Raw genomic sequence first — 27,927 nt, 5'->3', positions numbered from 1 at the left:
AGGACACATAGAAAGTATGAAAGATGTAGAAGTTCGGTTAAAGGAGAAAGTCGAGACAATAAAAATCCGATGAGTGGTGTGATTGTTTAATGTGCGTCGTGACGTCACGGCTGTAATTCGCCTGAACCAGCGGAGTGAACCGAGCGGCTCCATACCCGTGAGTCCTCGGCGCACAGGCACCGTCCCACCTGAGGCAGCGGCCGCCGACGGCTGTACACAACCGACGGGAGGCTCCGGGGCTCGGCTGTATGAACACAAACAGCTAACGTTAACGGGAGGCTAGCTAGCGTTACCGTTTGCGGCGGGACTCCTCAGCCTGACAGTCGACAGCAGCGGCGGGGAGCGGAGCGGAGCCGTCCGGGGAGAAGGAGCGAGGTTACTGGATGTCACACACTCACACACACACACACACACACGGAGCAAACTCTCATTAGCCAGCCAGCTAACGTCAGCCTGCTCCCCATCGAAAAGTTGTTCACCTGCAACAAGCAAACAAAATAAATAGTCGGTGAGTGAGCTGTCCTGACATTAGCCAACATTAGCCACATGGTTTGTTGTTTCTTTTCAGACTAGCTTGTTTATGTCACAGGGCTAAGTCGGCTAGCTAACCCAAGCTAACATTCACTTTCTATTTCTATTCAGCTGCTGCTTGTGTGTGTGTGTGTGTATATATTTATATGTATGTATGTGTGTCGTTAGAGAGACTCTTTAACTATTTATATAAATGTGTGTTTTAGGACCAAATAGCCAGCTGGGCACACTTCTTATTATAAGGGGACTGTGTGTAAATCAAAAATAAATAGCTGGTTGGCCATTCATTGTTGAGGTTAACCAACTGCACCGAAGAGCAAAGGTATCATTGCAACAGTGAATTCCCCTGTGACTGGCTGCACACGGCTGACATAACCTCTCCGTTGTCTTTCATGGCTCTTCATTTGTGAGCAGTGCAAACAGGCGAGCAGCCAACTGTGTGACTGTAGGCAGGGGGTTGAAATCCTGATCAACTTTGATCTTGGATGTAACGTTGTTACCCTTTCTGTGTGTCAGAGCTATTGCCAGGAGCAAATAAGATTAATGTCAACGCAGGAAAATTATATTACAATATGATGTAGTAACAGGTGGTGATAAGTAGGCCACAGATGCTGGCGTTATGCTGTCAGCATGGTAAGACTGTTAGTAGAGTTTTTTCCATTTTCTCATTGCTTTTTGAAGTTTTCAGTCTATTAACTAGTGGAAGCGTGTGCCTCCCTTTTATAATAGTTTGTGTGTGAAAAAGCTATTAGATGTTTTCATGTTGATTAGCTAAAAACTGTTTAGATTTAAAAAAATGTGAAAAGTCATTTTAAGTGGTTATTAATGTCTTAATTTTAGATGTTTGAGTAATCACTTCAAACACAAGCAGATTCTTCCTAGTAATTCAATATAACCACCACAACTTACACCTCTGCACACTGCCTTTAAAAACTTTGAACGAGAGCTATGTTGTGTACTGGTTTAGTGGGGCATTTTATTTGAACTTACTGGTCTGCAGCAGCTTTAGTAGCTGCTGGAATGTAAAGTTTTGATTGTGTCTGGTGTTTAGTCTGTTTTTAGAGGCCAGATGCCTGCACCTGTTATCTTCAATGTGAACTTTTTGAAGTGACTGTGCTTTGTGCTGATAAATGATTGACCAACCTGTCTTTTGCTCAGCCAGTACATCTTAAGAGGCTAGGCTAATAGTTGAACTGTGATCTGATGGTTTACTGCTGTGCCGGTATAATCGGGGGCTAGTTTGTAAGAGGCCTGATAGAAACGTATACAGACACTGAGGGCAAGCATTAATACCATGGAGGTATGCAGGCAGATGCTGTGTTACAAGAGGGGACGGGGTGGAGGTCAATATAAACTATACATCACTTTTCTCATCATTTTTGGCATGATCCTGGATTTTATTTTTCTAAATACATTTATTTCCTTTGAAGTACTGAAAATAAGACACAAATAATATTAGTATTAGTGTAATGGTTAGTGTGTCACAAGGAAAACAGTAATACTTGACAACGTTGTAGCAGCTGGGTTACAGTGACATGTTGTGTATCGTCTAGATGGATGTCCAGTAAAACCTGAGGTGATGCTTGTGTCATCTGTGTGTGCGTGTGTGTTGATTTAGGGCAGGGCAGGGCACAAGGCAAGGCGTTGTATCTTTACCAGCGGCCCCAGTTACTTGGAACAAAAGCTCTGTTGTTGAAGGATCATGTGACTGTGTGTGTGTGTTCCACCCTTGTCATGTGATCTGAGCTCAGGGCAGGGTCTGAGAAGTGCTGAGTCGCTTTCAGAAGTTCCTTCCACCCAGGGAACCGACAGACACTGAGCATGCAGGCAGGGAGAGGAGATGGACGCCCTGACGGAGGGATGGATTTCTCAGAGAAAGGCAGAGAGAGAGACAGAGAAACATACAAAAAAAAAACTTTCTCTTGCTACAGCAAGAAAACATTACTTTCATCCTCCTCCTCCTTCTCATCTCTTTATGGATTTTTAAACGGCAGACAAGCAAAGATGCAAGGCTGCCTTATGACTCACATCGACTTTGCTGTGACAAGGCAAGTTTGTACTTCTTTTCCTTTTAAGTTAGTACAAATATTAGTTGGAATTTTGTGCTGGGAAAGCTGGCCTCTCAGGATGACTGCTTTATCCTGTGAGTAGCTGTAGCACATATTCAAAATGAGTTTCATTGCAGCAGAAATATTTTCAATTCCAGGAATACCTAAATGACTTGTAGCTAGCTGTAGGGAGAGAAAATATCGCCTCTAATATCAGCCTCCATTTGTGTTTAAACAGAGAAGCGACAAGGCAGCCACGTGTTTCCAGTCGTCCAGCAGGTCCTGTAATACTTGTTTGAATCAATGCAACCTGCAAGTCCAGCTTTAGAGAGTCACAGATCTAACATGAACAGCAGACATTGTGTGTTTGCTTTGAGTGTGTGCACATGTGATTAGCCCATTTAAGAACTCTCTCTGCAGTATACATGCTAGATTTGCCATGTTGTAATGCAGTTTGTATTATTCAGTTATTGGAGACATTGTGTGTTTGTACACACAGATGACTTAGATGATAGATTCTTATACTTTAGAGGTGAAAGATTTTACCTAGGCTGCTTTTATATAGTCATTTTGGTGTCAAGGTCTCTTTGCTACCAAGTAAAAATATACAACACAAGCACCACATACAGGACTCTGCACTGTGTCACTCTCTTGCACTTCCTAAGGCACTAGATAGGCTGGATATATTACAAAAAAAACCAATGTGTCACAATCTCTAGTTCTTCCATGAACTTACATCATGACTTGTGTCAGTTTAACTGTATAATAGCAACACATAGTGCCGCAAATGTACACACCTTTCTTTGGTTAACCTGTTTTTGTGCCAGAGAGCAAAAGGCTTGAAACTGCAGCTGAAGTGTGAAATATCCACACAGTTAAAATGGAGGGATGAGAAAAAGTAGAGTTTGGAGGGTTTATTTCTAACATAAAGTCAGAAAAGGTACTTGGTCAGGTGAGGTAAACTGTCTACCTGTTCTGTCCTGATTTCCTGGGACACTTCACATTCCCCTGAAAAACTGAATGTGCAGCAGTGTAGGTGAGCGTCTGCTATTGAATAATTCAACAGAGGATTTCTGATAGCATGTTACTCTCAGTAGTCGAGGGAACACCAGCACAGCATGGCTCATCCATTATATAGCTGTAAGAGTAACCAAGCAGGTCTACATACACACCATGCTAGGCTGTTTCTTTAGGTTTGCACACAATTAGAAATGCCCTGGATCAAGCATGATTTTTATTGCGTGGAATTTTGCATTGAAAAATGATTGAAGTGACAGTGAGAAAGAGTTATCCCTAATCTTTGTCTGTGTACGTACCAAAGAATTTGAAAATTTTTTGTGTAGGATTATCTGAGCAGAGGTTGGACTTTCTTGGCTATTCAGTTGCATTGATATGCAATGTGTTGTTTTTCAATCACATCTAAAGGCAGATGTGCTGCTGTAAATGGCCACACTGTGGTAAAATGCATGCTGTGTATAAGAGGGCAGAGATGTGAGGCATTGGATGGGAGTGTTACATTTAGTTTTCCAAATGAAAATTAGTGTAAGTAGGTGTGTAAAGACTAAAGAAAGAGCTTTGTCTACTTTACCACCTGTTTGTACCTGAACCTTGCCCTTTAGTTAGTTTCCAATCTTGAATGGCACAAAAATAGTTTATAGTGATAACAGTGGCAGGTTTACCACTCAACATTCACCAGCAGATTTTATCACAGGCTAGCTGATTAATTAAGTAAATGTTAGCTCCTTATTTTAAACAAGAACACAGGATTATTATTGTTATTGTTTATTACATTACTACAAACACCTACATACAATGCTTTTTCTTTGTTTCTATCATTTTCTACCTTGTATATTGACACTAAAGTCATCAAAACTGTCAAAAAACACCTATGAAAATATGTAGTTATAAAAAGCACTATCCTGAAAGCAGCTACTGTTGGTCGTGATAATAGTTTTGCACACGCTTGGTAACCAGCGTCCATAACACATTCTGGCAAAAGCAACCACTGATAGTTCATCACTACTTTCTAAGTTTTTCAAGTGCAGTCACAAAAACCATGAAACGCTATACTAGCAGTTACCTCTACTGCAGAGGGTAAGTTTATTAGAGTTGCCAGCCTCAACAACCACCAACTAATGGCACCTCAGATTGGAGCCAGAAAAGTTGCAGTTGCATGTATGTTGAGGACACTGTGAGAATACAATGCCAAAAATGAAATGCCAAAGAAACTACAATTGAGGCAGACCAATACGAATTGGACAAAAAACACAAACGATGAACGCTAGACTGGTGGAAAACTTAAATATATTCCATACCAAGTAAATTGATGATATTGGATGATCTGTGGTTCCTGTAAAGCATGGAGCCATTGGCGGGTTGGGTGCGGTGGGGGATTTTCTGGTGACACTGTTGAGAATTTCTTTAGAATTAAGTGTATCCTTAATTGTCTTGGCTACCTTAACAGTCTGCAATTAAGGACCATCCCATCTGGTTCCCACTTATGGGACCATCATTTGTTTTCCAACAGGACAATGACCCAAACCACAATTCCAGCCTGTGTGAAAGCTATATGACCAAGATGGAGCACGACACAGTGCTACATCAGGTGACCTGGCCTCCACACTTGCCTGACCTAAAGCCAAATGAAATGGTTTTGGATGAGTGTTAGTATGAATAGCTGTTATCTAGGTGAAAAGTGACCACTTTGAAGAATCTAAAGTGTAAAACTTTGCTTTGCAGACTTTTTTTTGCTCTCCAAAAAATATCATGTGCTATTTTATTTAGTTTGTTTATAGATATATACTTTATATATATATATATTGAAAACATCAATGTAGAAAATAATAGAAAGAAAAGTTTATTCAAACTTTTGATACTGTACTGTACATGAGATAGTGCTAGATTATGAGAAAAATAGGTCAGTATTCTCAGCAGCTTGATTTATGTAGAAGAACATAGAAATAAAGAAGCTGCATTGTTTGTGCATAGAAAGACAGAGGGAGTTAGTAATTGTGTCTCAACAGAACTGCACTTAGATAAAGTAGTTTGGATAGTAGTTGAGATATCTGGTTATCTTAAATGCTGACATAGGAGCATCACTGACGAGCTTTAATGAAACACCACAAAATGACAAAGATATTTCCTTGGCCTTAGAAGTAACCCTGAATTATTAGTAAGCTAGTTAGCTAGACGTGGCAGTATCTGTAGAGTACTGTAGGTTTGGCAACAAACACACAGTCTACTGTGTTTTTGAAAGGCCAGAAAAGACACCACTCTTAACAACCTTTAACCTCTTAAGACCCGAGCTCTAATTTGATATTCATTTTTTATTTCTCTTTGCTATTTGGGCTTATTGGAACCTGATAAGTATAAAAACTAAGCATCATCTTTTCACAAACAGTTTGAGGAAGACATCATATGCCTACAACAACAAATTATAACACAATCAAAACATTTTGCATTAAAAACTAGCAGTGCCCTTTTCTTTACACACCTGTTTGTGAAAGGCTGCGTAACAGTTGCGATCAGCTGGAACGCACAAGAACCCAAAATGTGATGTACATGCATGTTTACGCCAGGTCCTAAGAGGTTAATAGAGCGCTGTGCATGTTAGGTGACACCTTAAGTGGCATTTTGTTGTTAAAAGTAGTTGATGCATTATTTTAAATGGCATCGTGCAGTTTGTGTGTACCGTCTGTCTGCCTCTCCCTGCCTCGGCCTTTCCTTTGTCTTATGTCCTATTGTCACCCTGCAGAGCAGCACAGAACAGGAACTGTGGACCCTGTGGTTCTTAGCAACTGTTACCATGGCTCCAGTCCACCCTGCCTCTTCCACTGGACACTGCGCGTGTTTGAGGGAATGACTTGGCTTCCTGTCAGTGCATTTCTTCCTGTAATAGCAGACAGGCCCTTCCTGCAGGCTGAAGCCAGAAGGGAGGAGATGAAAGAGATGCAAGAGATCTCAGCCTGTAGTGAAAACGACTTGTTTAGGAACTGGGCTTCATGATACTTCTAAGGAATGGTCCAACATAAAAAATATGTTTGTTTACTTTCTTCCTGAAAGTAAATGAGAAGACTGATAGCACACATGTAAACCAAAATAAATATATATTTCACAATATTGAACTTTTAACAGGGAAAGTTCCCTGTCGTCACAGGGAAATTCATTTGCAACAGTACACAGAAGTACAGAACCAGCTAGACATGAAAAACTGCGGCGGTAGTAGGTTTGTTGTTTCGATCAACAACACAGCACAGGGAAATGCAAACCTATGTCCTCACCAAACTCACTTTAAAACTCACTTAGATAAAAGTGCTAATGCTCTCCTATAGGCTGTATTGTGTTAAATAAAGTGTTATTTCTCTCTCCAGGTGCAATTGTTGGCCACACTGGTGGAGTCAGCAGGTGGAAGCACTGTGGCGAATCTCTTGCTGTGAGTGCTGACCCCTCAGGAGCATGAGTCATGACCTCAGTAGTGCTAGTCGACACTGGTGGGACAGTGGTGGAGTATGTCACAGCTGAAGAGGATCCCCAGGAGGTGAGGTGGACAGAATAACATAAACACAATGTTGCCTTATTTTCTCATTTCTGACAGTATTTATTTCTATGTATTGTTTACAATAAACATCTAAGGTTTGACTGTCTAGAAATTTGTCCTCTTTCTCCAGCAGGAGGGAGAGTGTGAGGTAGATTTGGGGCTGGAGGGAGAGGTAGAAGGCGAGTGTGAAGCTGTAGAGGCCTATGAAGAGGAGCCAGAGCACTACCCAGCAGTCATAGTAGAGGAAGTACCTGGCGCCAACCTAGTTGAGGAGCAAGGTTACTCAGCTCAGGTGCTGGTGTGTGATGATGGGGCATACCTGATGCAGGAAGTCGGCGATGAGCAGGAGGTCGAGACAGAAGGGGAGGCAGGTGAGACAAAAGTACTCATGTATAGTATTTATCAGAAATTGGATTAAATGTTACCTTCTTAATCTTTCTTCTCATGCTAGTGAATAATGTACTAGATGCCCAGAGCAAACTTTGGCCATTAACTGTTAAAATCTGTTTTTTTTGAGGGGCTGAGAAATTCAACTACTTTCTATATTCCCATTTCCACCGGTTCAATAAGGTTTCTTATTATTAGGAGAAAGACTAAGTTTACCTGTATGTAACATTTATGGGCTGCATATTCAGAAACAAAACATTGTTCTTATATGATATGATTGTAGTTTGATAGTTTTAGCTTACCATGAAAAGCCATACTACACGCTATACTCTCACAGTTGTGTCCACACACTGACACCTTGTGGATGCTTTAGGACACTTGTCAAGTATTAACTGAGGAATAATCAGTTAACCCTTTATTATTGGTAATTAGTGTCCACTCAGATACAGTTTTCCTAACAGACTTAAAGATGATGAAATTGTTTTTTGTTTTTTTTTGATAATTTGAAATATGAAAGTTGTCTTAATTTACATTACTAAGTCCTGTTTGCATCAGCAAAATAATCTCTAGTTTATCATCAATGATGGTAAATATTTTTTCAATACATAGTTTTGTCCATTTGCACTTTTTGTCTGCTTGGATGTGAGAAATTTAAAACAAGTAGAATTAGCTTATAAGGTTTATTTTTAAGACTGGTTCCAAATAAGTGTGCTGTCTCAAGCTCAAATATACAGTTTGACTAAAATTGAAAAATGTAATGAGTAACTAAGAAGTACTACAGTGTTGGCCCACTATTAATATATACACTCAGGTCTATAAGTATTTAAACAAAACATTTTCATGGTTTTGGCTCTGCACCCCAACACATGGAAATGAAATGATCAAGATGCACCTAAAGCATTGAATGTCAGCTTTCATGTAGAGTTTTGTCAGAAATATTGTATGAACCATACAATATGCAATTTTAGACATTTGGACAATTCTCTCTTCCCAGCTGTCCTGTGGCTAGGTATGTGCTGCCCTCATTAGATCATTTGGAACATTTGTATGTAAACGGATAACAAGTCTAGAGTTAAATTCAAGTGTGGCATTCTGTTGTGTCTGCTGCTGTTAACTGTAAATACGAAGTCACTGAGAGCTGTCACTGTCTCTGAGCAAGCCACCATTTGGTAGAAAATCTAAACAAATATCAAACAATTGCTTGTGGCCAAATCATTTATCTGGTACTCATTTAAAAAGAAGGAATACACTAATGAACTGAAGGTCACTGAAAGGCTGTCCCTGGTGAAGACAGCACTTGTACAACAGTTGTCAAGTTCAAGATTCTCCAGGGGGTAGGCGTGTCTGTGTCAAAATAAATGCAGAGAGAAGGAAGTGCTCATGATCTGAGTAAGAGTAACAATAAGAGAGGTTTGCACTGTTGAACATATGTTTTTTTTTTTAATGGTTATTTACACTTTAGCATGTAGTTGGTGTTGGCTGATTATATTTCAAGTAAAATTTTTAACTTGTACTCTGCACAACAATTAACTGCAAAAGAAGCAGTCAGTATAATGGAATAGATAATGGCCCATATTGTATTTTATAATTATCCAATACGATACAAATGCTTGTATAAAAAGAAAACTTAAAGTATAGGAAATCCATGCTGTAAAGTAATCCTACTCATGGTTTAAAGAGCAACAAACCCATGTAATCACAGGCATTACATAACACTTGTGCGATTTAGATTTATTGTCTATAATTTTTAACTGTCAATTCGTACTTTAATCTAGAACTTTATTGTGTAATAATAGTAATAATGCAGTTGTAAATGCAGCTTTATTTGACGTAGTCACTACGCAAGAGAGGGAGGGCAGAGGAAGGATTTCCTGTGTCGGTGGCGGAGGGATACCTTTCTGCCGCTGTGATCTATCGTTGAATTCGAGGAGATTTCCTATTAGCGGCGGAGTGATATGAGCTAGTAGCTTCCCATACAATTCAGTGAGAAGTCAATGTGAATCTACAGCAAGGGGAAACATGGCGACTTCACAGCATGAGGGGCACGCAAACCAGCTCGATCTTCTCATCAGAGCCGGTAACGTATATTTTTTACTCAAAGCTTCGACCCGGGAGCTAAGGTGAACGCGCGGCTTGTGTTTTTAACCTCGACCGCTGCGCCTCAGTACGCTGAGTAGTGTGCCGAAGTAATGGAGGGCAATCAGGAAGTGATCACCTTGGTAGCAACCTGCATGGCGTTGCTACACGGTTTATTAGACCCGGTTTAAGAGCAGAAAAAATGCCCCCAGGGTCTGCCAGTCTGCATGAACAGTTAGTTGTCTGCACGAAGTGTATTTTGCACGTTGGAGTAGATTTTCCTCACCTTGGTGGGATTTAGGATAACGGTTTGCAGATCGGCTCTGCACAACCAGGAAGTGTAAAGATGTTGTGTTTCCTACGTCTTTGCCACGCTGTCTGAGTCGGAAGGACATGTGGGTTTATTTTTACTAGCTCTGATATGATGCATACTGTCATAGATCACCTTGTTAATATTACGATAGACGCGTGTCTTAATATTTATTTGTGAGTGGTTTAGTTTGTTATGTTTTGGAATAATGTACAGTAATGATCTTCACACATTATCTTGAATAACAGCCCCTTAGCTCCCAAATTGGTGTCTGTCATATAGTATTACTATTATTTCTAGGTAAGGTGAACACATTTTCTACATTTCCAGTGCCACATAGTTAATGATATTTGTGTTCAGTGGTTTGTGTTATCGTGCAGAGCTGACTGCAGCGTGGGATGGTTTGGCTCACTCTTTCTTCCCTGTGGTTGTTTCAAGTACGGTTTCAGCCTTCGACTATTTTAGCAAATATGCATTTTGTCTTGTTTCATTCGTGTGTTAAACGTTTATGTTAATGATTTGTGTGTAGTCGATGTACCGTCTTGTTTGCACATTTGCTTAATCTCAAATTTTTTAAGTATTTTTGATCCACTTCGATGGCGGAAGCATTGTTTATGTGAGGGGCGGGGCATATCTTTGATTGACTTGACCGTTAGTCCATTAGCGGTTGGACTGGTTTAAAACGTCAGCAGGAGTCCAATGAGATTCAAGCGAGGGCGGGCTTTGGGCCGGAGAAAGAGCCAATAAGAGGTGAGGCGGGTGTTGAGTGACAGGAAGAATTGTAGCGTCTTCGAAGAGAACTGGAGGGAAAGGATGAGGAGTGTAAACACGGAAGTCATCAGTGGCGGCACTACTTTTTGTCGGACTTGCTGCTATTCTTGGCGCCGTTACTTAATAGTACAAGTGTAAAATAGACATTCTGTTTTCATTTGCATCATTAATCCCTTACATTCCAATATAATATACTTAATTCATATTCATTCATATTCATATATGATTTTTTAAATATAATAATTAATGATAAATCCACATTGCTGTTATGTAGAAAACCCTGAAATGGCCAAAGTACTTATGTAGGTCAAGCCCAGCTGCAGATCTCTGACCCCACAGCTTTAGGTGGTCTTGTTATAGCTCAACTGCCTGGTTTCAAGGCAGCTCAGCAGGCTATAGGGTCTCTGCTGTGATGGCTACCAGCATGTCCTGTTTGTTTGTAAGAGACCAAAAGAGTGGGACAATCTAAAGATAGCCCATTTCTCTTCCCTCTGCAGTGCCCATTGCCACAGTGAGATAGCCAAACAAGGACAGAGCAGGGTGTTACAGGATCTCATGTTTCCCATCAGTGATTGACAACAGCAGCAGGTGGCCTGGGTTCTCAGGGTACTGTGTGAGACCTGCAACATGTCTTTGACAGCAAGCTGTATTCAATTTTTAAAATAAACATTATTGTGTCATTTTGTTCCACGTCTTGTCATAGATCATAGGTGCAGAAGTAAATAATTAAATTATACTGTTTGCCAGTGACATTATTGCATGCTGATGTTGCAGAGCAGCTGTAGGTGGAGTGGAGGATTGGATATTTTCTTATGTCACTTTTCAGAATTCTCAATCAGTCAGTGTAAAAACTGTCATGACAGACAACTCAGCAAAAGACTTACTGTAAGGGCTTTAAAATGAAATTACAGTGGTTCAGAGAGTTGGCTATTGAAAATGCTAAAACAGTGGCTCGAAAGCAATCCTGCACTAGGGGGCGCCATATAATTGCATGTTGTTTGCAGCATGTGCAGCTCTGTGTGAGAGAATTGATAAATAACTGTCCTGTGCTTGGAATATTGTTTGGTGGCACATGTAAATGGATTTACATTTTGATACTGCAGTGTTTTCCAGCAGGTTTTGCTCCTTTTGGTTAGTAACAGATAAATAGCATAACTACGCTCAATCAGTAACTTATTTTCTTTTTTTACCTAAACTATTCTTTGTGTGTGTTTTAGTGGAGGCTTCTGTCCACGGCACCAGCGTCCACTGCTCTGACAAGACCATTGAGGCTGCAGAGGCTCTGCTACGCATGGATTCACCTTCCAGCCTCAGAGAGGATCGCAGCCCAGGTACCTCGTACACAAACCAATGATAGAGAGAAACATAATTTAGAAATTCAACTGAATGTCCTGATACAACTTCACAAGCACAATAATAACTTTTTGTCTTCCTCTTGCTCCATCAGAAGCTTTTATCCCACCATGCGTAGCAACGCCAGACTTCCTCCACGCTGCCATGCGTCCTGACATGATTGCAGAGACAGAGGTGGAGATATCGACAGAGGACTGCTGTGAGGAGGAAGATGAGGAGATGGTCACCCTACTGGAAGAGCCAGAACCAGAACCTGACCACGAGCCCATCAGGAAAAGAAGAGGTAGGCAAATACAGTTTGTCCTCGAAATTTGTCCCATCGTGGAATTCATCTATATAGTGTACTACCCGTAATCAAAGGCTGTGGAAAAGCCTACAGAAATGTGAAAACCTTCATAGACTTACTCTCAGCACCATGTAAAGGGAAGAAAAGCAGTTTTGGAAAAAGGGAAAAACTATGTTTTGAACAAGTTTTAAGTGGAAACATATGGCAGGTCTGTGATTAACCTTACCTCACTAGCCAGACCACAGACCTCAAACCATATCCTTTAGACTGTAAGTTACACTAAATGATGTGAGCACCGCCTAGTGGTCAGTTCACTGCTGGGTCAGTGATAAAGTACTGTACTGTCACAACTCATCAAACCTTCTTTAAATGTTTGTTTTTATAGCTGGACGGAAGCCAAAGACTCAGTCAGCTGTTTCTAACGGCTCTCCAGATCTCGGCATCAAGAAGAAACCAAGAGAAGGAAAAGGTATAGGGCTAATTTTGTCTGATGAAGACAGATCAGCAGATCAGTAGAGGGAGATCAGATATTTAGCAGTGTACTAAATTATCTTTATTTTCAGCAGGGAGCACCACCTACCTATGGGAGTTCCTGTTGGACCTTCTCCAGGACAAGAACACCTGCCCCAGGTATATCAAATGGACACAGAGAGAGAAGGGCATCTTCAAACTGGTCGACTCAAAGGCCGTGTCTAAACTGTGGGGCAAACACAAGAACAAGCCAGACATGAACTATGAGACCATGGGACGGGCTCTCAGGTGAGGAGTCTGTGTTTCTAGGTGTCCGTCTGTTTTAGGTTGATGTGTTTGAGGGGCATTTCAGCTTCGGTTTTCAGATGTGTGTTTTATGGGGAGCACCATCATAACTCCTCATTCTCATGTCTCCTCAGATATTACTATCAGCGTGGCATCCTCGCCAAAGTAGAGGGACAGCGGCTGGTTTATCAGTTCAAAGAAATGCCCAAAAACATTGTCATCATCGACGACGACAAGGCAGACATGTCTTCCCCCGACCACCTGATTGGCTCAGACAATGGCGCATCGTATGAGCGTGTGCCACCACCATCAGACATGCTGCTCCAGGCGACAGAGCTGCCATCCTCCAAGAAGCCCAACATCCTGCGGGGTGCTAACAGAGCCAACATGGTCCAAGCTTCAGTCAACACAGGCACCAAGACAGCAACAGGAAGCAGTGCAGCGGTGCCAGCAGGGGTTCCACGGATAGTGACCGTTTCAGCAGCCACAGATGGGAGCCAGACCCAACAGTCTCACACAGCTATCATCTCTAACGCTACAGGGCCCAGGTTAGACTGCTGTTAAGAGTAGAGCTCCTCCACTTCGGACAGAGTATGTGTATTTTCGTAATATTAACCGTGGACTTTTTTTTTTTCCTTGCCTCTCATCTACAGGACAGTACGGGTGGCTATGCAGGTGCCAGTTGTCATGACAACATCGCTGGGTCAGAAGATCTCTACAGTTGCTGTGCAGCAGCCGACAGGAACAACGGGGGCGGCTGGTCACGCCACCCTCCTCACCAGTACTTCTAGTATTGGTGGTGCCACTGGAAACTCTAACTCGCAACAGAAGGTGTACAATCTATCCACTGATCAGTATCTGATTATTATTCTAATAATTTTTTAAAATTTTATTGGCTCATATACTAGTTGTATAATGTAATCAACCAAAAATATAATTATTATCTTTATAAACTTATCGTTAAATTGTGCATTTTCATGTAGGTTGTGATCCAGACCATCCCCACCATGGTTCCAGCCACAGCAGAGAATGGAGACAAGATCACAGTCCAGCTGGCTAAGATTATCACCATCCCAGCTCACCAGTTAGCTCAGTGTCAGCTTCAGACCTCCACGGGCACAAACAAGCCCAGCGTCGGAACCACCCCAGCAGGCATCAGCCTCCTTGGGAGCCCGTTGACCGTCCGGGCGCTGGCACCCGTCAACGTCGGCCCGGGAGCGCAAGTGATGCGACTCACCATGCCAACGCAGACACAACAACAGACTCTGGTGGTGTCACAGCCGGGGAGCGTCACCCCTGGGGCAGGGGTAGTAACGGTATCGGCGGCCAATCAGGCAGTGACGACACAGCCTCGCATCATCAGCGGCGTACTTAACGGCTCAGAGCTGGTGATAGGAGTGCCAGCAGTGGAGAAGCTGAAAGCTGCTGGGGTCCAGATCCAGGCTGTGCAGGTGCCAGTGGCCGTCCAGCAGAACCAGGCGAACCCCAAAACTGAGAGTGCAGACACAGAGGTAGTTATTAAACTGGATGCACCTGACGTGACGATAAAAAGAGAAGAGCCTGAGTGCTGAAGTGCACTACCATTTCCCATCTTCTCATTCTCTGCCACAGAGCGTTAGTTTGTACATGTCTGAAGTCATTTTTATTCTCATAATAACCAGCAGCAGTCGGTGAGACTTTAAAGACTCCTGAAGGCCTGTATTTTTTTAGTCCTTAACCTGTCTTCACATCTTCCCTGTTACTAAGTTGGTCTCCCTCCGAACCACAGGAAAACCTCTTGGAGTGCCGTGTACAGAGCCCTGCAGCACAGGAACACACAGACTTTAAAGGGACTTGTTGGGAAAGGTGAAGGGACCAACCTTGATCACTACAATTAACGCCTTCTGAGTGGATTCCTGTCACGGAGTCAAAGTGGGGAAAAACCTTGAAATTACAAAAAAAAAAAAAAAGTTGAAACACTACAAAGCAGAGGCAAAATATTACAACCAACCAAAATGTGAAATATATGAAATAGACACGGGGGTTTGAATGAAGCCTACGTGGGAGCATTTGTTTCACTTTTTGCCTCTACAGATGTTAAAACCAGCAACTTGTTATTTTTTACTTGTATCACTGTGCAGATCAAGTGTGGGTGGTGCTACATGAGGGGTGGGGGGAAGTGGAGCTGAAAGAAACGATATCAAACAGAATATGGTCGTATGTACATAATATACATATAAATATATATCTAACTATACAGTTATGGAGGTAAAGTTAACAAAACAGCCTTAGATTTCAATTCTTTTTCATGTATTGTCTGAACTGTAAGCTCATTTTTTTTTGTGTTTTGATACCAAGCACAGTATTATGGAAACTAGGGGGACTAATATCTGTATTATTCTAATTCTTATTAGTTCCTCTGTTTCTATTAGGCTGTTAATGCTCATATAGAGTTCTTCAACATCACTGGTCAGATTCCTTCCACTAACCAGAAAAATCTCTATGCTCGAGTGTCGCAGTTATGCGATGGAAGAATCTTGGCTGTTTCTATCACTTCTTTAATTTCTTTGGTTCAACAGTTCTTCACAACTCTACACAATCAGGTCAACGACGAATCGCAATGAAATGTGACTCCTGAGTCGACACATGCTGCCAAAAAACTCAGATGTGTGTGAACCCAAATCAAGAATGCAATGATGTAATTATTTTAACCGTAACATCAGAAAACCACGAGTTTATGCAAAATGTTTGCAAAAGACAACGAACCACTGTGGATCCCAGGTCACTTTACTGTACTTGACGCGTAAAACAGAAGAGTTTCTGCCATTTTGTCCCTGCCCCATTTTGATTTTTTTTTTTTTCTATCTACAAAGAGGGAAGATAAAAAGAAAGATGTTTGTGTTCAGACTGAACTGTTTGTATATTCAACATTTGAAGCATATTCTATTTTGTTGTACTCTTGTTTCAAAGTGTATTAAAGTAGATTTTACTGAAATATTACTACTGTTGTAGTTTTCCTCAGTCTAATGAAAGAGTTGCCTAGTTACTTGAAAAAGAAATTGTTCAAGATAAAATAGCTACGGAGGTCTAGATTTGGAGGTGATTATAAAACCAAATCTTTTTGACAGTAACTTCACGGGTTTACAGAACATACAGCATACAAACTGATAACGTGACAAAGAGTAATCACTTCCCACTGATAAGGACTGATAAAACCAATGTTAGAACTGGCGTGTTCAGTGACGCTAGAGCTGAAAAGGAGCTTGTGCTCGCAAACACACGAGATCTGGGTGAAGTTGAATTTGGCATTGCTCAAGTCTGGAAGCATAAAAAACAAACTTCTGTTCTCCTCCTCAGGTGGAGGCAGAAACCTGTCGATAGGCAAAACTAAAACTTTCTGTTTTATTTCACTAGTGGCAAATTAGATTCATTTTTAGGTGAACCAACGCTTTAAAATCCTACACAACATAATTAATAGAGCATCAACAATCAATCTACATAAAACTACACTGATAAAGCAGCAAGTCACCTGTAAATGAAAAACTTTATTCTCACTGCAGTACATTGGCATTGTGGTACAGTTACTGCAGTTTCAGTTGAATATACTTTGATTTTAGGATCAATTTTAAATGATAAAGCAAAAATGTACAAATCTATTCATCAGTGTCACTGTGCAAATCATGTTTGGGTACAGATGAAGGTGCAGGACAGTGTTAAGGGTTTGAGGAGGTAGACCACATCGTCGCAGTGTGCAACTCTGCAATGTCAACGTCATCACTTAATTATTCAGACATTTCCGCTGCTCCACTCCTGTATCATTCCACTCACGCATGTCGTCCACACACCAGCTTGTGGAGTGAAGCCCAGTGGGTGCCGTGTCCCACTTCATCACTTCTTTTTCACTGCTTCGCCTTAAAGCTAAAGTCAGAAACCAGAGAGAGGTGGTCAGATGGGTAGCTAAAGGATGGAAGCCTGTTTGGTCCAATCTGTTCCTCCGTGGGCATGTCCAACACTGCGTCCACTCTCAGCATGTCCTTGCTGTACCAGATGTAGTCCAGAGTGGTACAGCATTCCCCTGTGGGGCGGATCTTCCATGTTGTGTACTCGGGCTCCGTCGAACCGTCTTGGCTGAGTTTCTTATAGGCCGAGTCCAAACCGAGAGGCGATGTGATGAAACGCCGGTACACCTCCTCGGCTGGGACAGCGTTGAAATCACCACATATGAGCAGGGGAACGTCAGGGCTGGTGTCACCTGCGGGGCCACCGCAGTGCTTCTGGACTAGATTCTGGAGGTGTCGCAGAAGGTCGGAGCCCTGGGCGCTGCGGAGCCACTCCCAGCCAGAACGAGCCTTCAGGTGGGTCACGGCCACACACAGGCACCTCCCAGTGCTGCGGCAACGTAGCATCATCACCACAGCAACCTGTGACATGTCAGAGGTGGTGGTGAGCAGCATGCGGTACATTTGCTGCTGTTAATTTTAGGATTAAACTTAAACGATAAAGCAAAAATGTACAAATCTATTCAGCAGTGGTACTGAGCAAATGATGTTTGGGTACAGATGAAGGTGTGGGACAGTGGTGGAGCTGGTGTCGCACAGAGAGAGCGAAACTCAACCCACCTGATTGGTTGGAATCCTCATGGCAGAGAGTCGTATGTTCACACTCTCCAGGAGTTTGAATCTGGACTGATCGAAGAAGAGCGCACAGCCGTCAGGCCCATTGTTGCCCTCCACATCCAGACACGGGGACCACGGTTTAGGGCAGAAGTTGCTGCTGTAACCCAGGCCTACCAGAACCGGCTTGAGGGTGTCATAATAGTGGTCGACCTCCTGCAGACACAGGATATGAGGTCGGTAGGTGAGGATCTCCTCTAAGATGAGGTACTTCCTGCGGGACCAGCTGAGGGCTTCCAGGGGACATTGGACAAAACCGTCAAGTCCCTCACCCAGAGCTGAAGGACAGGAGAAAGAGGAAGAGCTGATGTGAATGTACAGATAGAAACTTCCACATGATTAGTCAAATGACACTCCATACTTTATGTCAGCAAGCATAGCTTGAAGCTACAATATGCAACTTAAGCTAGAGCTAGCATGTGACTCAAAAACAACTCGCTCTGCTCCCTCGCATTACTAGAGAAAACATTTCACTGTGTTGAAGTTGATAGAACTACAGAAACTCTTACAGAGTGATGCTTCTTACCTCATACAACAATCTTTGGGTTAGAGACAGCAGTGCTGTGTCAAAACCTGTTTCACCACCAGCTCAAAGACAGCGCACAAACTCTACAACCACATTTTGGGCTTGCATCACTTTAAGTCCTGGAAGTAACATTACAGCAGTGTATAAGCTGAACTTTGCTCACAACAGCATCGACACTTGTCCACCTTAAGAATTTGCATATAAATCTCACTACTGACGACGCATAGCGATCGTTGCTCTAGAACATGTGTATATACACCCACTCGCTGCTGATTTACTGTAAATCTCAGTCACTAGAAAGCTCAGAGGCTAAGATCCAGTATGATCTAGACTGCGGTTAGTTTCTGAGCAGGGTACCTTGGGCCAGTATATTCCACTGCATCACCCTGATGGGGCTGCGGTCTCCATCACTGAGGTGAATAAACTTCCTGGGGAAGCGAGGTGGTCTGTCCTTGAGGGCCTCATCACACTGTCGAAGCAGCTGGGCTGCATCGAGAGGACATACAGGGGGCCCGTTCTGTGCCTGTGAAGAACACAGGTAGAACACATTTATCTCACCTGGGCGTACGATTCGTATCTACTATGCTACGAACAGAAGAGAAGAAGTCACCTGGCAGAAATCTGGATCCAGGTTTGTGTCCGCTGGCTGGTGAAGCTCCAAGTGAGACGGAGGGAGCGGAAGAGGAGAGCTGCTACTTAGGGTCTGTGTCAGAGTGCTGTACAGCCTGGTGGCCCCTCCACCCATCGGACACACTGATGAGATAGAAAGAAACAGTAGTGGTGAGGTGTGTGTCTGTGTGAGGTGTGTTTCCTTTAAAAATTTGTCATTGTCATGACGACTAAGGTGATTTCCTTTTCGTGCCTCCGTATGATTGCAACACCTATTGTCGCCCTACAAGCACACCTACCTGCTCACGCTGATCTGAACTGTAAACTGCAAACGTAAAAATGCTGTTTGCCAAGCACGTCGATATTAATATACGTCCACAGTTGAAAACTAGTATCAATGGTTTCATTGTCCTGCACTGTGTAAAATCCAAACAATGAGCAGATGCTGGAATGCTGCGTAAAGTTAATTCTGTGTGGATTCATCATCACGAGTGAACCCTCTGACGTTACACACACTGATATGATCTGTCGTTAACATGAAAACATTCATTATATTGTAGCAGCTTTTAACAACATGAAGAAACTCTCCTGCTGCTGCGTCATCAGGCAGCGTTCCCACTGGAGCGGCACTAAAAAGGGGGTCAACTTTCCATTTTAAATTACAGGATTAACTTTGCAGAGGTCCCTCCCTGCTGTTAATAAGCAGTGTCACATATGAACATCCGCCCACCATCTGTTCCACTGCTTTATGCCTCTGTGAGTATTTCACATGCTGCTGCTGTTTGTTTATGGGAGCTCTATGAACTGCAGCAGGTCAAACCAAAGTGGGCCAAACTGCCAAGACACATCAGGCTTCAAAAAAGCTGCAGACAGTTAACAATAATACACCAATCTTCAGTTATTTCAAATAAAAGACACATCACTACATCTGTCTGTCTATCCTTCTGTTGTCTGATAGAGCAGCAAGATTGACAGATTGTAGCTCTGTCGTACAATTGTTGGTGGTCAGCGTCAGCGATCCAGCAGCAAAACACTCTCTGGCTGCTGGATGTTCAGGATCAAATCCGGTTTGATGGTTGAAACAAACAGGACACGACTCACATCATATACAGTATAAACATTGGTGCATCAGATAAACAACCAGACTATTTTACTCTTTCAGATGTTCATATTAATAATTAAGTGGACCCTCATTCATCCACATACATACCAGCATCAGACTAGCTTTAGGGAATCCACGCTCCTTCCAACACTGATTTTTTAATTCGTACATTTAAAACATCACCAATCAAACACACACACACACACACACACACACAAAATAGAAAAAAATAAAAAATGACCTCGTCTACAGTAAAATAAAGAATAGCTGTTTCTTACCCATAGTTTCCATCACTGTCCACAACTATGTCCAGTCTGTGCTCCAGTAAAGAGTTCTCAACACCTCCTTTTAAATGTGACTATCACTAGCAAATACTGTACTTGATGTTAGCGTCAGCTGATTCCAGTTTTCTAGATAAGCTGCGTGTGTTTTCACTGCAACAGGAGATAGTGACAGATGTGTTGTCTCTGTGCGAACACAGAAATCTGACTTCTCACTGCTGCCGACTAAAGCTCAGGGAGGGAGGAGACAGAGAGAGTAGGAAGCACTGACGTCATCAGGCCATATGGAGTATTAAAAGTCATGTGCTGCTGAGGGAGAGAGGGACACAGTGCGTAATCCAAATGACTGTTCTATCACAGTTACACACACACAAAAGATATTGGACTGATGGGGCCATTCTCCTTAGCTTGAAACCAAACAGAGCAAAGACACAAAAACATAATGTGGAGTCAAACCTTCACAGACGCAGACAAAACGTCAAGTTCACACTGTGCCAATGATTTCTAATCTCTACAGAGACACGACTGCATAACTGCATGATTGACCAAATGTACTGAGGGTGTGTGTGTGAATGTTGCAATAACAACTTCCTAAGCTAGCATGAGTAACAACACTGAGGTCACTCAGATTTCACTCACTGATGAACACTGATGTTGCGTCACTGCTCACTGTGACTTTCCACACAGCTCACAGTATTTTTCCAAACTTACAAAATAAATGATATTTTGGTCTGAAATTAAATGATCTGTTATAAAAGCATGGAAGTATATAAAGAAGCAGACTTTGGCAGTTGCTTGACTTTCCACCCAGTGCCACCAGCAGGCTTGAAATTTGTACTGACAAGTATGGTGTTGAGATGTTGAATCTATTAACTTTGATGAGCCCCTTTTTTCCTAGCATCACCACGACATTGCCATTTGTGGTTACTATGGACAACTATTAGTTGCAACTATTAACTGCCATGATATCACCAGACATAGAAACATAAAAGACTTAACTACAGCAGGACTACTGCAGAGACAGATCCAGCTGAACAGGTCATGTAAAAATGACACCTAAACACAACAAAACAGATTTAAGGAACAAATGTTTTAATTTTCCAGCCTGTTGCTTTGACATTAGTGTGTCAGCCTGTCAGTGTGCAGATAGCTCTTTCACAGCAGAGGCCTCTCCCGACTTGTATATAATGACTCATGTCTTTCGATTTAGACCGTGTACGTCTCAACACATTTACCACAAAGTCACAGCACAGTATGGCAGACACCAACGTGGTACTAAAATAATAATAATAATAATAATAATAATAATAATAATAATAATATATTAATTATTTCAACATGTCTTTCACAGTGTTGTCTATTTTTGATCTGTCAATATACCACTACTGTATGCAACTGAAACAATACATTTTGTGAATGAAACAGTCATTTTGAATGATTTAAACTTCTGTTGCTAAGTGTATAATACTCTGCTGTGTTCCAACCATTCATCATCTAGGGGTGGATTGAAGGATCGCAGAAGGACTGGAGCCGATCCCAGCTGTCACTGGGCAAAAGACAGGAGTCCACCATGGACAGATTCCCAGTCTGTTACAGAGGTGACACATAGAGACAGACAACCACTGACACTCACATTCACACTATAGACACATTTTTACAGTCCCCCATTCAACAAACTGCATGTCTTTGGATTGTGGGAGGAGGCTGGAACACTCATAAGAGTTATGTGCACAAAGATTTAATTATATGTGTTTTTATTTAAGTAGCTGCAGGTCTGCAAGGTGTCGACTTCTTATAAATGCTAAAGTTAGCATGGTAGCAGTCATCATAGTTTAGTGTATTAGCATGGTAATATGACACAATATTTTGTGGGGTTATGTTGCTTCTTTGCTCTCTGACCTTTAGACATGCAGCCTCCTCCACAGCAGAACAGTATGAACGCACAATAAAAACCTAACAGGAGACGCAGTCCACAGTCTAGTAAAGAGAGCAGCTTCATTCGTCTGAGCAACAGATCATGTGACGCCCCGTGCCTATTTTGATCAAATGCTGTGTCTTATTACATGGAACTTTATGGAGCCAGTGCAATTCTCCTAATTTTATTTTGCTTGTATTAACACTGGCATTTATTTACAACAACAGTGTGAGACGATGTGTGAGAACATGAAAATCATTTCACATACTAGTGTGATATGTGACGCAGCACAGATGTCAAGAGTGTTCCAATGCTGGAAACTAATGTTCTTTATAACAGAGCTACAGACTTCAGGTTCAGTCCGATCTCTGATCTAAATGTTCCACGTGTGAACCAAAACACGGTGCCACCACTAAAAATCAAAACACAAGATAACAACCTGCTATCACTGCCAATCTAGCAACATTAAACATGTCCAAGAGTTGCTGTTTTATTAAAAACAAACTGTGTAAATGAAGCTATTATTCGTTGAATCTGGAAGTTCAGTCATGGCTACTGACCTTCTTACATTACAACCACACCTCATCTGAAGAGGCTCGTGAGGTGGATAACAAAACGGGTCTGAGTAGATGAGCAATATCTAACGGTCGCAACTCCAACAACCCTTCCTACCCTCAGTTAGGGGTTGTTAGGTGTGACAGTGGTCTTAACTTTCTTTAAGATGGGTGAAAGGGCAGTGTGAGAGAATGACCTTAGAACCAAAGGCCCATTGAAAACCTCTGAGAGAGGTCAGAGTCAAACACAGTTACCTGCTCGAGTGTGAGAGTCCTCAAGACAATACACCATAGAGTGGAAAACATTTCCACTTCCATGAAAGCCAAGAATAGTGAAGACAGGTGCCTGAGGACAGATGTCAAGGCCTTTCACAAGACAGAGTCCAGAAGGAAGGTCCACTGACTCAGAAGAAACCACAATCATTCCACACTTGGTTGTTGTGTCAGAGAAGCTTAAAAGAATCTTTGGGAGACAGGACACCAAAACACAAGAGGAGCAATAAAGTGTGTGTGGTCTAAAATAGTGAAGAGTGTTCACTGGAGAAAACAGTGTAGTAATATGTGTCAGCCACACCTTCAGCCCTGTGTCTGGACTTGTGAAATGCGAGTACTAAAAATACTGTGTTCCCAATGTTTTTCCCCCCAATCACATTTCACACGGTCTGTGTGGCAGCAAAGTTTCACTACTATACCCTCATTATCAAAAGGTGTCAATATGAGATCTTGCCTGTGGTTTTATCTGAACCGGACCTTTGGGTTGTAACAGGAAAGGTCAGCATTCTTTAAGAAGACTGGACTTTGGGCTGCATCTAATCTTACCTAAAGCATTATCTAGTAAAAAGCTTCAGTGGAAACATCAATCTTTCATAAGATAAGAATGTAGAAATGACCAAATTCAAAGCAGTTTTCCAACTTCACCACAACAGAAGATAAAGTGGGGTTATCGGGAACATTTTCACATGACAACAACAACATGTACTGATGAACGTTTGTGTCTGTGACAGAACATCTCCTCAGAGGAGAACACTGTGTTTTGACATCTAACACAGTTCGACATACAGGACACTGAAGATAAGATGCAAAAAATAAAACAACAACAACAACTAAACAAACAAGTCCATCATCCTCATATCACAGAGTCTAGGTGTATGATAAAGACACACACACTATAACTGTCACATGACAAACTGACTTATCTGAACTTACCCTCTTCACTGGAGTAACCTGATGATTTCTCTTCAAATCTACATGTGCAGTTCCTGCTTTGCTTCTACTGCTCCTGCTACTTCTTTTTGTTCTGCCTGTATTTAATCCTGCAGCAGGGAATGTGCCTGTGCGCTTCTGTTCAGAGTGGAGTAGCAGCAGTTGCTTGTTTGACCCTCTAACTGCTGGGCAAGGTCAAAGCAGAGAGAAACCTCGTCTCCTCTGCCATCTGCTGGTAGGAGCCGCACTGGGAACGAGTGTCTTTCATCAACAGACCTTATGCAACAAGTCTGATGAGAAAGAGAATGAGAGAGAGAGAGAGAGAGAGAAAAAAAAACACACACTCAGACAAGACATAATGTTATCTTGTTTTAATGGCAATAACGTAAACGTTTAAGTTGGAAATTATTTCAATACATATATATTATTTATTTATTTTTATCATCATCCCCATTTATGGCAAAACGGAAAGAACTGTGACAATCTGTGACCTGTCCAATTGTCTTCCATTAAAAAAGGCTCACTCATAATACAAGGTCATACAATATGAAATACAATTAAAAAAGGGTTTTAACAATTGATCTTTTAAATCCTAAAATAAAATCTAACAAAATCTAACAGGTTATATTGAGAGTTCCCAAAATATTTTCTGTTAGCTACATATCAGCAGATTATTTCACTCCATTCAAGCAGTGTATTCAATGCAGAAATGAATGTGTAAAATGTCTATAATAAAGATTCTAACTGAAAATACTACTTTCTATATTTGATTGTCACTAGGTGACGATATCCAAAAAAATATGTCCAAGTGTGAATGTTTTTTTTACTACACTCAGGAAAGCTGTGCTCAAACTGAAATGAAATTTCTGGGATTTTCATGTCTACAATTGTGCATTAAAAATAAACTTAACTTCCGCTTCTTGCTTTAAGCTTTATTAGACATGTTCCTTAAAAATTAACATAAACTTAGAGTATTCCATGTACACGTCAGTAAACATTCACGTCTATGTGATGATTCTTATTAACTCAGCTATGCGGGCCTACAGTTGTTTTATCTCCCAGGCGTTTGCTGAAATCTAACATTTGCTGGTGTAGGAGTGAGTTGACATGTCCCAGCTGTTGTCTCCTGGTCTCCAGATGGTTTAACAAGTCGCTCAGGGACATCAACACAACATTATTGCTTCTCTGATAGTCCTGCGTTACCAATAAATCCTCTCCCCAGGCTTCCTGTAAACTCTCACACAATGTCTTGATGTGCTCGGTGAACTTGTGGATCTCCTGCTGGTACCTGTCTTTGTTCTGCCTGGTTCTGTTAACGTCCTCTGTCATCTGTCTGATACAGAGATGCAGCCTGCTGTTCTCCATGCTAACCTGCTCCAGTTTCACGCTATTGTCATAGATGCTTATCTCTACAGCTCTCAGCTCTGAGGCCTGTTTGTTGAGCATATCCATGTGACTTGCTCGCAAGGCTTCCAGCTCAGCCTTCGCCTCCTTTTTGGGCTGAAGCAGAGCGCTGGTTTCCTCTTTCAGCCCCTGAATCGACAGTTCCAGCTCAGACTTCCTCGTGCTCATCTCAGAGGTGAGCACTGTTAGCCTCTGGTGCCTGGTTTGCTCTTCAATCATTCTGGCCTCCACCTCTTTCAGCAACACTTCTTTCTCCTCCAGCCCCCTCTGCGTCTCCTCATTATTCCTTGTGATAGTCTCTATCTCTGCGGTACACTGCTCTAGTTCCTGCTGCTGTTCGGACTCCGTTTGTCTGAACATCACTTCAGACTGAGCCACATGTCTCATAAGCAGGTCGGCGTCTGCGGTCTTGGGCTGACGCTGCAGGAATGCGGCCTCCTCCTGCTGCAGCTCTTCATATCTCCTCCGGGCATTGCTGATGTCAGAGGTCATTTTCGCCACGTACTCCTCTTGCTTCGTCTTCGCCTCCTCCAGGAGCGTCCTCAGCCGGCTCTTCTCTGCCTCCAGATGGCTGATGTTCTTTTTCTCTGTATTCATGTTGCTGCACAGTTCTTCCTGATTGCTGTCAAACACTCGCTTGTTGATCATGTCGGCTTCCAGGAGCTCCCTGATCTGTTTGTCCATCTCTTTAATCTCCTTGCTGTTCTTGACTATGGAGGCAATGCGCTCCTCCAGCTGCAGCTTAGACCGCAGCAGCTGCTGGGATACATGGAAGTGCTCTGCCCTCACCTCATTTTCCTCATCGTTCTGCCGCTTGAAGATCTCATAAATCTGAGCCAGCAGTTCAATCAGGGGCAGCCTCGATGTTCGGCCCTCCTCTATCTTACCCTCCACTGTGGCAATTTCCTCTTTAAGACGGTGGATAGCAAGGCGGAAGTCTTCTTCCAGCTCACACAACCGTTTCTTCAGCGTTTCTCTCTGTTGCCTCAGCTCTTGATGCTTTTGGGTTTCCTCTTCCAACTGTTTCTCAAACTGGCACCGAGATGCCGTCAGTCTTTGTACACTGCTCTCCTGCTTGGCCATCTCTGCTGTGAGTTCTCCCAGATGTTCCTGGATTTCATGCTTCTTACTGTTAACTCTCGCAAGCTCTTTCCTGTTCATCTTGATCGCTTCTTTCTGCTGCTTTATGTTCGCTTCAGTCTGATGCACATCTCTGGACAAGTTGTCCTTTTTCATGTTGAAATCTTCTCTCTCCAGCTGAATTTTTCGCTTTAGCGTTATTTTGTCCTGCTCAGCAGCAGCAATGCAGGACTTCAGCTCCTCTATCTGCTCCCGTGTGTGATCCAACCTCATTTGCGAGCTATATTTTAGAGTGATTTCACCATTCAGAGTAGCTACGATGCCATCATGCTCAGCCTGGGCCTGTTCTCGTTCATGGTACAGAGCTTCCTTTTTGCTCAGGATAGCTTCCTGACTCTTCACAGTGGATTCTTGTAACTGAGACATGACGTTGAGCTCTTTCTGCAGCTGATCTATCTGCTCAGCATTGGAGGCCCGGGCTGCTTCTACGTCAGCCATGATTTCCTGGCTCATTCGTTCACGTATATTGTTAATTTGGTGTCTCAGCTTGCTGTTCTCTATGGTTTCCACTTCTAAAAGTTCATGTGCAGCACGTCGGTCCGCCTCCAGCTCAGCGATGGCTGCAGCTATCTCCGTCAGATGGAGGCAGACTTCAGGTGCGAACGGAACCGCCTCCTCTTGCAGCTGTTTATCCAGCTCCTTTAAATGCTCCTGAGCAACCATAACGGCCGGAAAGTCGGGAACCAAACAAGAAGCCATTTGTCTCCCTGTGCGTTTGGTTTTGCTAAGTTAAGACTCTTTTCAAGTGGGAACTAGTTTCTGCCATCGATTTCTTGTGAGTGGGGTCTCCATGGAAACAGCTGCCCCACCACGAACAAGGCAGCGTGCTACGGCAGCCCAGAGAGGTCACTATGTTTTTAGCAGAGGCTAACAGTTAGCTAAGCGCTAACCCTGACACCGAGTGGCTGCTGTCACTGAGGTGTACTGGGAATACGAACGACTATAACTGGCACAGGGAGGCGATACAGGTAAATGTTGTAGCTTCAACGTTTATTGTTCTTACCTGACATATACAGAAGCTCGTTTTTGACAAGACTCTGCTTCCGAAGATGTGTGTAGGAGCTGAAGAGTCATACGTGCCTGACATCACTGTGAACGCCGAACTGTGGGTGACAGCACGTCCAGCCCCGTGTTGCCAGACTTGAAGGTTTCACGTAGACGAGAGAGTTTCACGCGAACATATTTTTTAATATTTACTTTTTCTTAAGAAACGAATGAACACACATATAACTCTTAATTGGGCAACTCTTAATTTGTCCTTTTTTTTTTTTTATAAAACTCACACACATACACACACACACATACATACACACATATACACAGGCCGTCCAAAAAAAAGTACTATAATATTTAGTTGGACCGCCTTTAGCTTTTTTTTTACTTGACTTCTTTGTCTTAATAATTAAAGAATGAATCTCTAAAAACATTTGCAGGTTATTATAAAATAATTATTAACACTATTGAAATGTGCGTGTCACTGATATGT

General features: G+C 42.4%; 3 protein-coding genes across 10 annotated transcripts; 1 reads left to right on the top strand and 2 right to left on the bottom strand.

The window, feature by feature from the left end:
* Positions 1-121: 121 nt before the first annotated feature.
* Positions 122-16,029, top strand: elf2b (E74-like factor 2b (ets domain transcription factor)). Of its 7 annotated transcripts, none has more exons than XM_026360291.1 (10): positions 122-375; positions 6,950-7,116; positions 7,247-7,487; positions 11,878-11,991; positions 12,108-12,296; positions 12,685-12,768; positions 12,863-13,058; positions 13,190-13,603; positions 13,709-13,886; positions 14,039-16,029. In XM_026360291.1, the coding sequence occupies exons 2-10, from the start codon at positions 7,042-7,044 to the stop codon at positions 14,624-14,626; spliced, it is 2,079 nt and encodes a 692-aa protein (XP_026216076.1). In that variant the 5' UTR covers positions 122-375; positions 6,950-7,041; the 3' UTR covers positions 14,627-16,029. The 7 variants fall into 7 exon arrangements, with proteins under 7 accessions (XP_026216076.1, XP_026216077.1, XP_026216075.1 ...); XM_026360292.1 differs by lacking the exon at positions 122-375 and adding an exon at positions 390-508; XM_026360290.1 differs by lacking the exon at positions 122-375 and adding an exon at positions 1,322-2,579.
* A 535-nt stretch (positions 16,030-16,564) lies between these two features.
* Positions 16,565-27,566, bottom strand: LOC113162250 (nocturnin-like). 2 transcript variants are annotated; one of them, XM_026360298.1, is made up of 6 exons: positions 27,445-27,566; positions 23,901-24,187; positions 18,844-18,986; positions 18,591-18,756; positions 17,654-17,985; positions 16,565-17,455 (listed from the first exon to the last, which is right to left on the bottom strand). In XM_026360298.1, exons 3-6 carry the CDS (start codon positions 18,976-18,978, stop codon positions 16,934-16,936), a joined length of 1,155 nt encoding a protein of 384 aa, XP_026216083.1. In that variant the 5' UTR covers positions 18,979-18,986; positions 23,901-24,187; positions 27,445-27,566; the 3' UTR covers positions 16,565-16,933. The 2 variants fall into 2 exon arrangements, with proteins under 2 accessions (XP_026216083.1, XP_026216082.1); XM_026360297.1 differs by lacking the exons at positions 23,901-24,187; positions 27,445-27,566 and adding an exon at positions 20,223-20,582.
* Positions 24,259-27,438, bottom strand: ccdc175 (coiled-coil domain containing 175). The gene has a single exon (XM_026360289.1). It carries the CDS (start codon positions 27,138-27,140, stop codon positions 24,924-24,926), a length of 2,217 nt encoding a protein of 738 aa, XP_026216074.1. The 5' UTR covers positions 27,141-27,438; the 3' UTR covers positions 24,259-24,923.
* Positions 27,567-27,927: the final 361 nt, after the last annotated feature.

Source organism: Anabas testudineus, chromosome 1 (assembly GCF_900324465.2).
Source record: "Anabas testudineus chromosome 1, fAnaTes1.2, whole genome shotgun sequence".
Lineage (NCBI taxonomy): Eukaryota > Metazoa > Chordata > Actinopteri > Anabantiformes > Anabantidae > Anabas > Anabas testudineus.
The sequence above is the reverse complement of the archived record's forward strand: the minus strand, read 5'-3'. Positions and strand labels throughout refer to the sequence as shown.

Bases quoted from the DNA above. Each gene is read 5' to 3' on its own strand.
- LOC113162250 (XM_026360297.1), bottom strand. The intron at 18,757-18,843 runs GTGACTTCTTCT...TGTTCTTCACAG, and splicing joins TGGATCCAGATTTCTGCCAG to GCACAGAACGGGCCCCCTGT. The intron at 17,456-17,653 runs GTGGGTTGAGTT...GACATGTCACAG, and splicing joins TGAGGATTCCAACCAATCAG to GTTGCTGTGGTGATGATGCT.
- ccdc175 (XM_026360289.1), bottom strand. From the start codon at position 27,140: ATGGCTTCTTGTTTGGTTCCCGACTTTCCGGCCGTTATGGTTGCTCAG.
- elf2b (XM_026360291.1), top strand. From the start codon at position 7,042: ATGACCTCAGTAGTGCTAGTCGACACTGGTGGGACAGTGGTGGAGTAT. The intron at 7,488-11,877 runs GTGAGACAAAAG...TGTGTGTTTTAG, and splicing joins CGAGACAGAAGGGGAGGCAG to TGGAGGCTTCTGTCCACGGC. The intron at 12,769-12,862 runs GTATAGGGCTAA...CTTTATTTTCAG, and splicing joins GAAACCAAGAGAAGGAAAAG to CAGGGAGCACCACCTACCTA.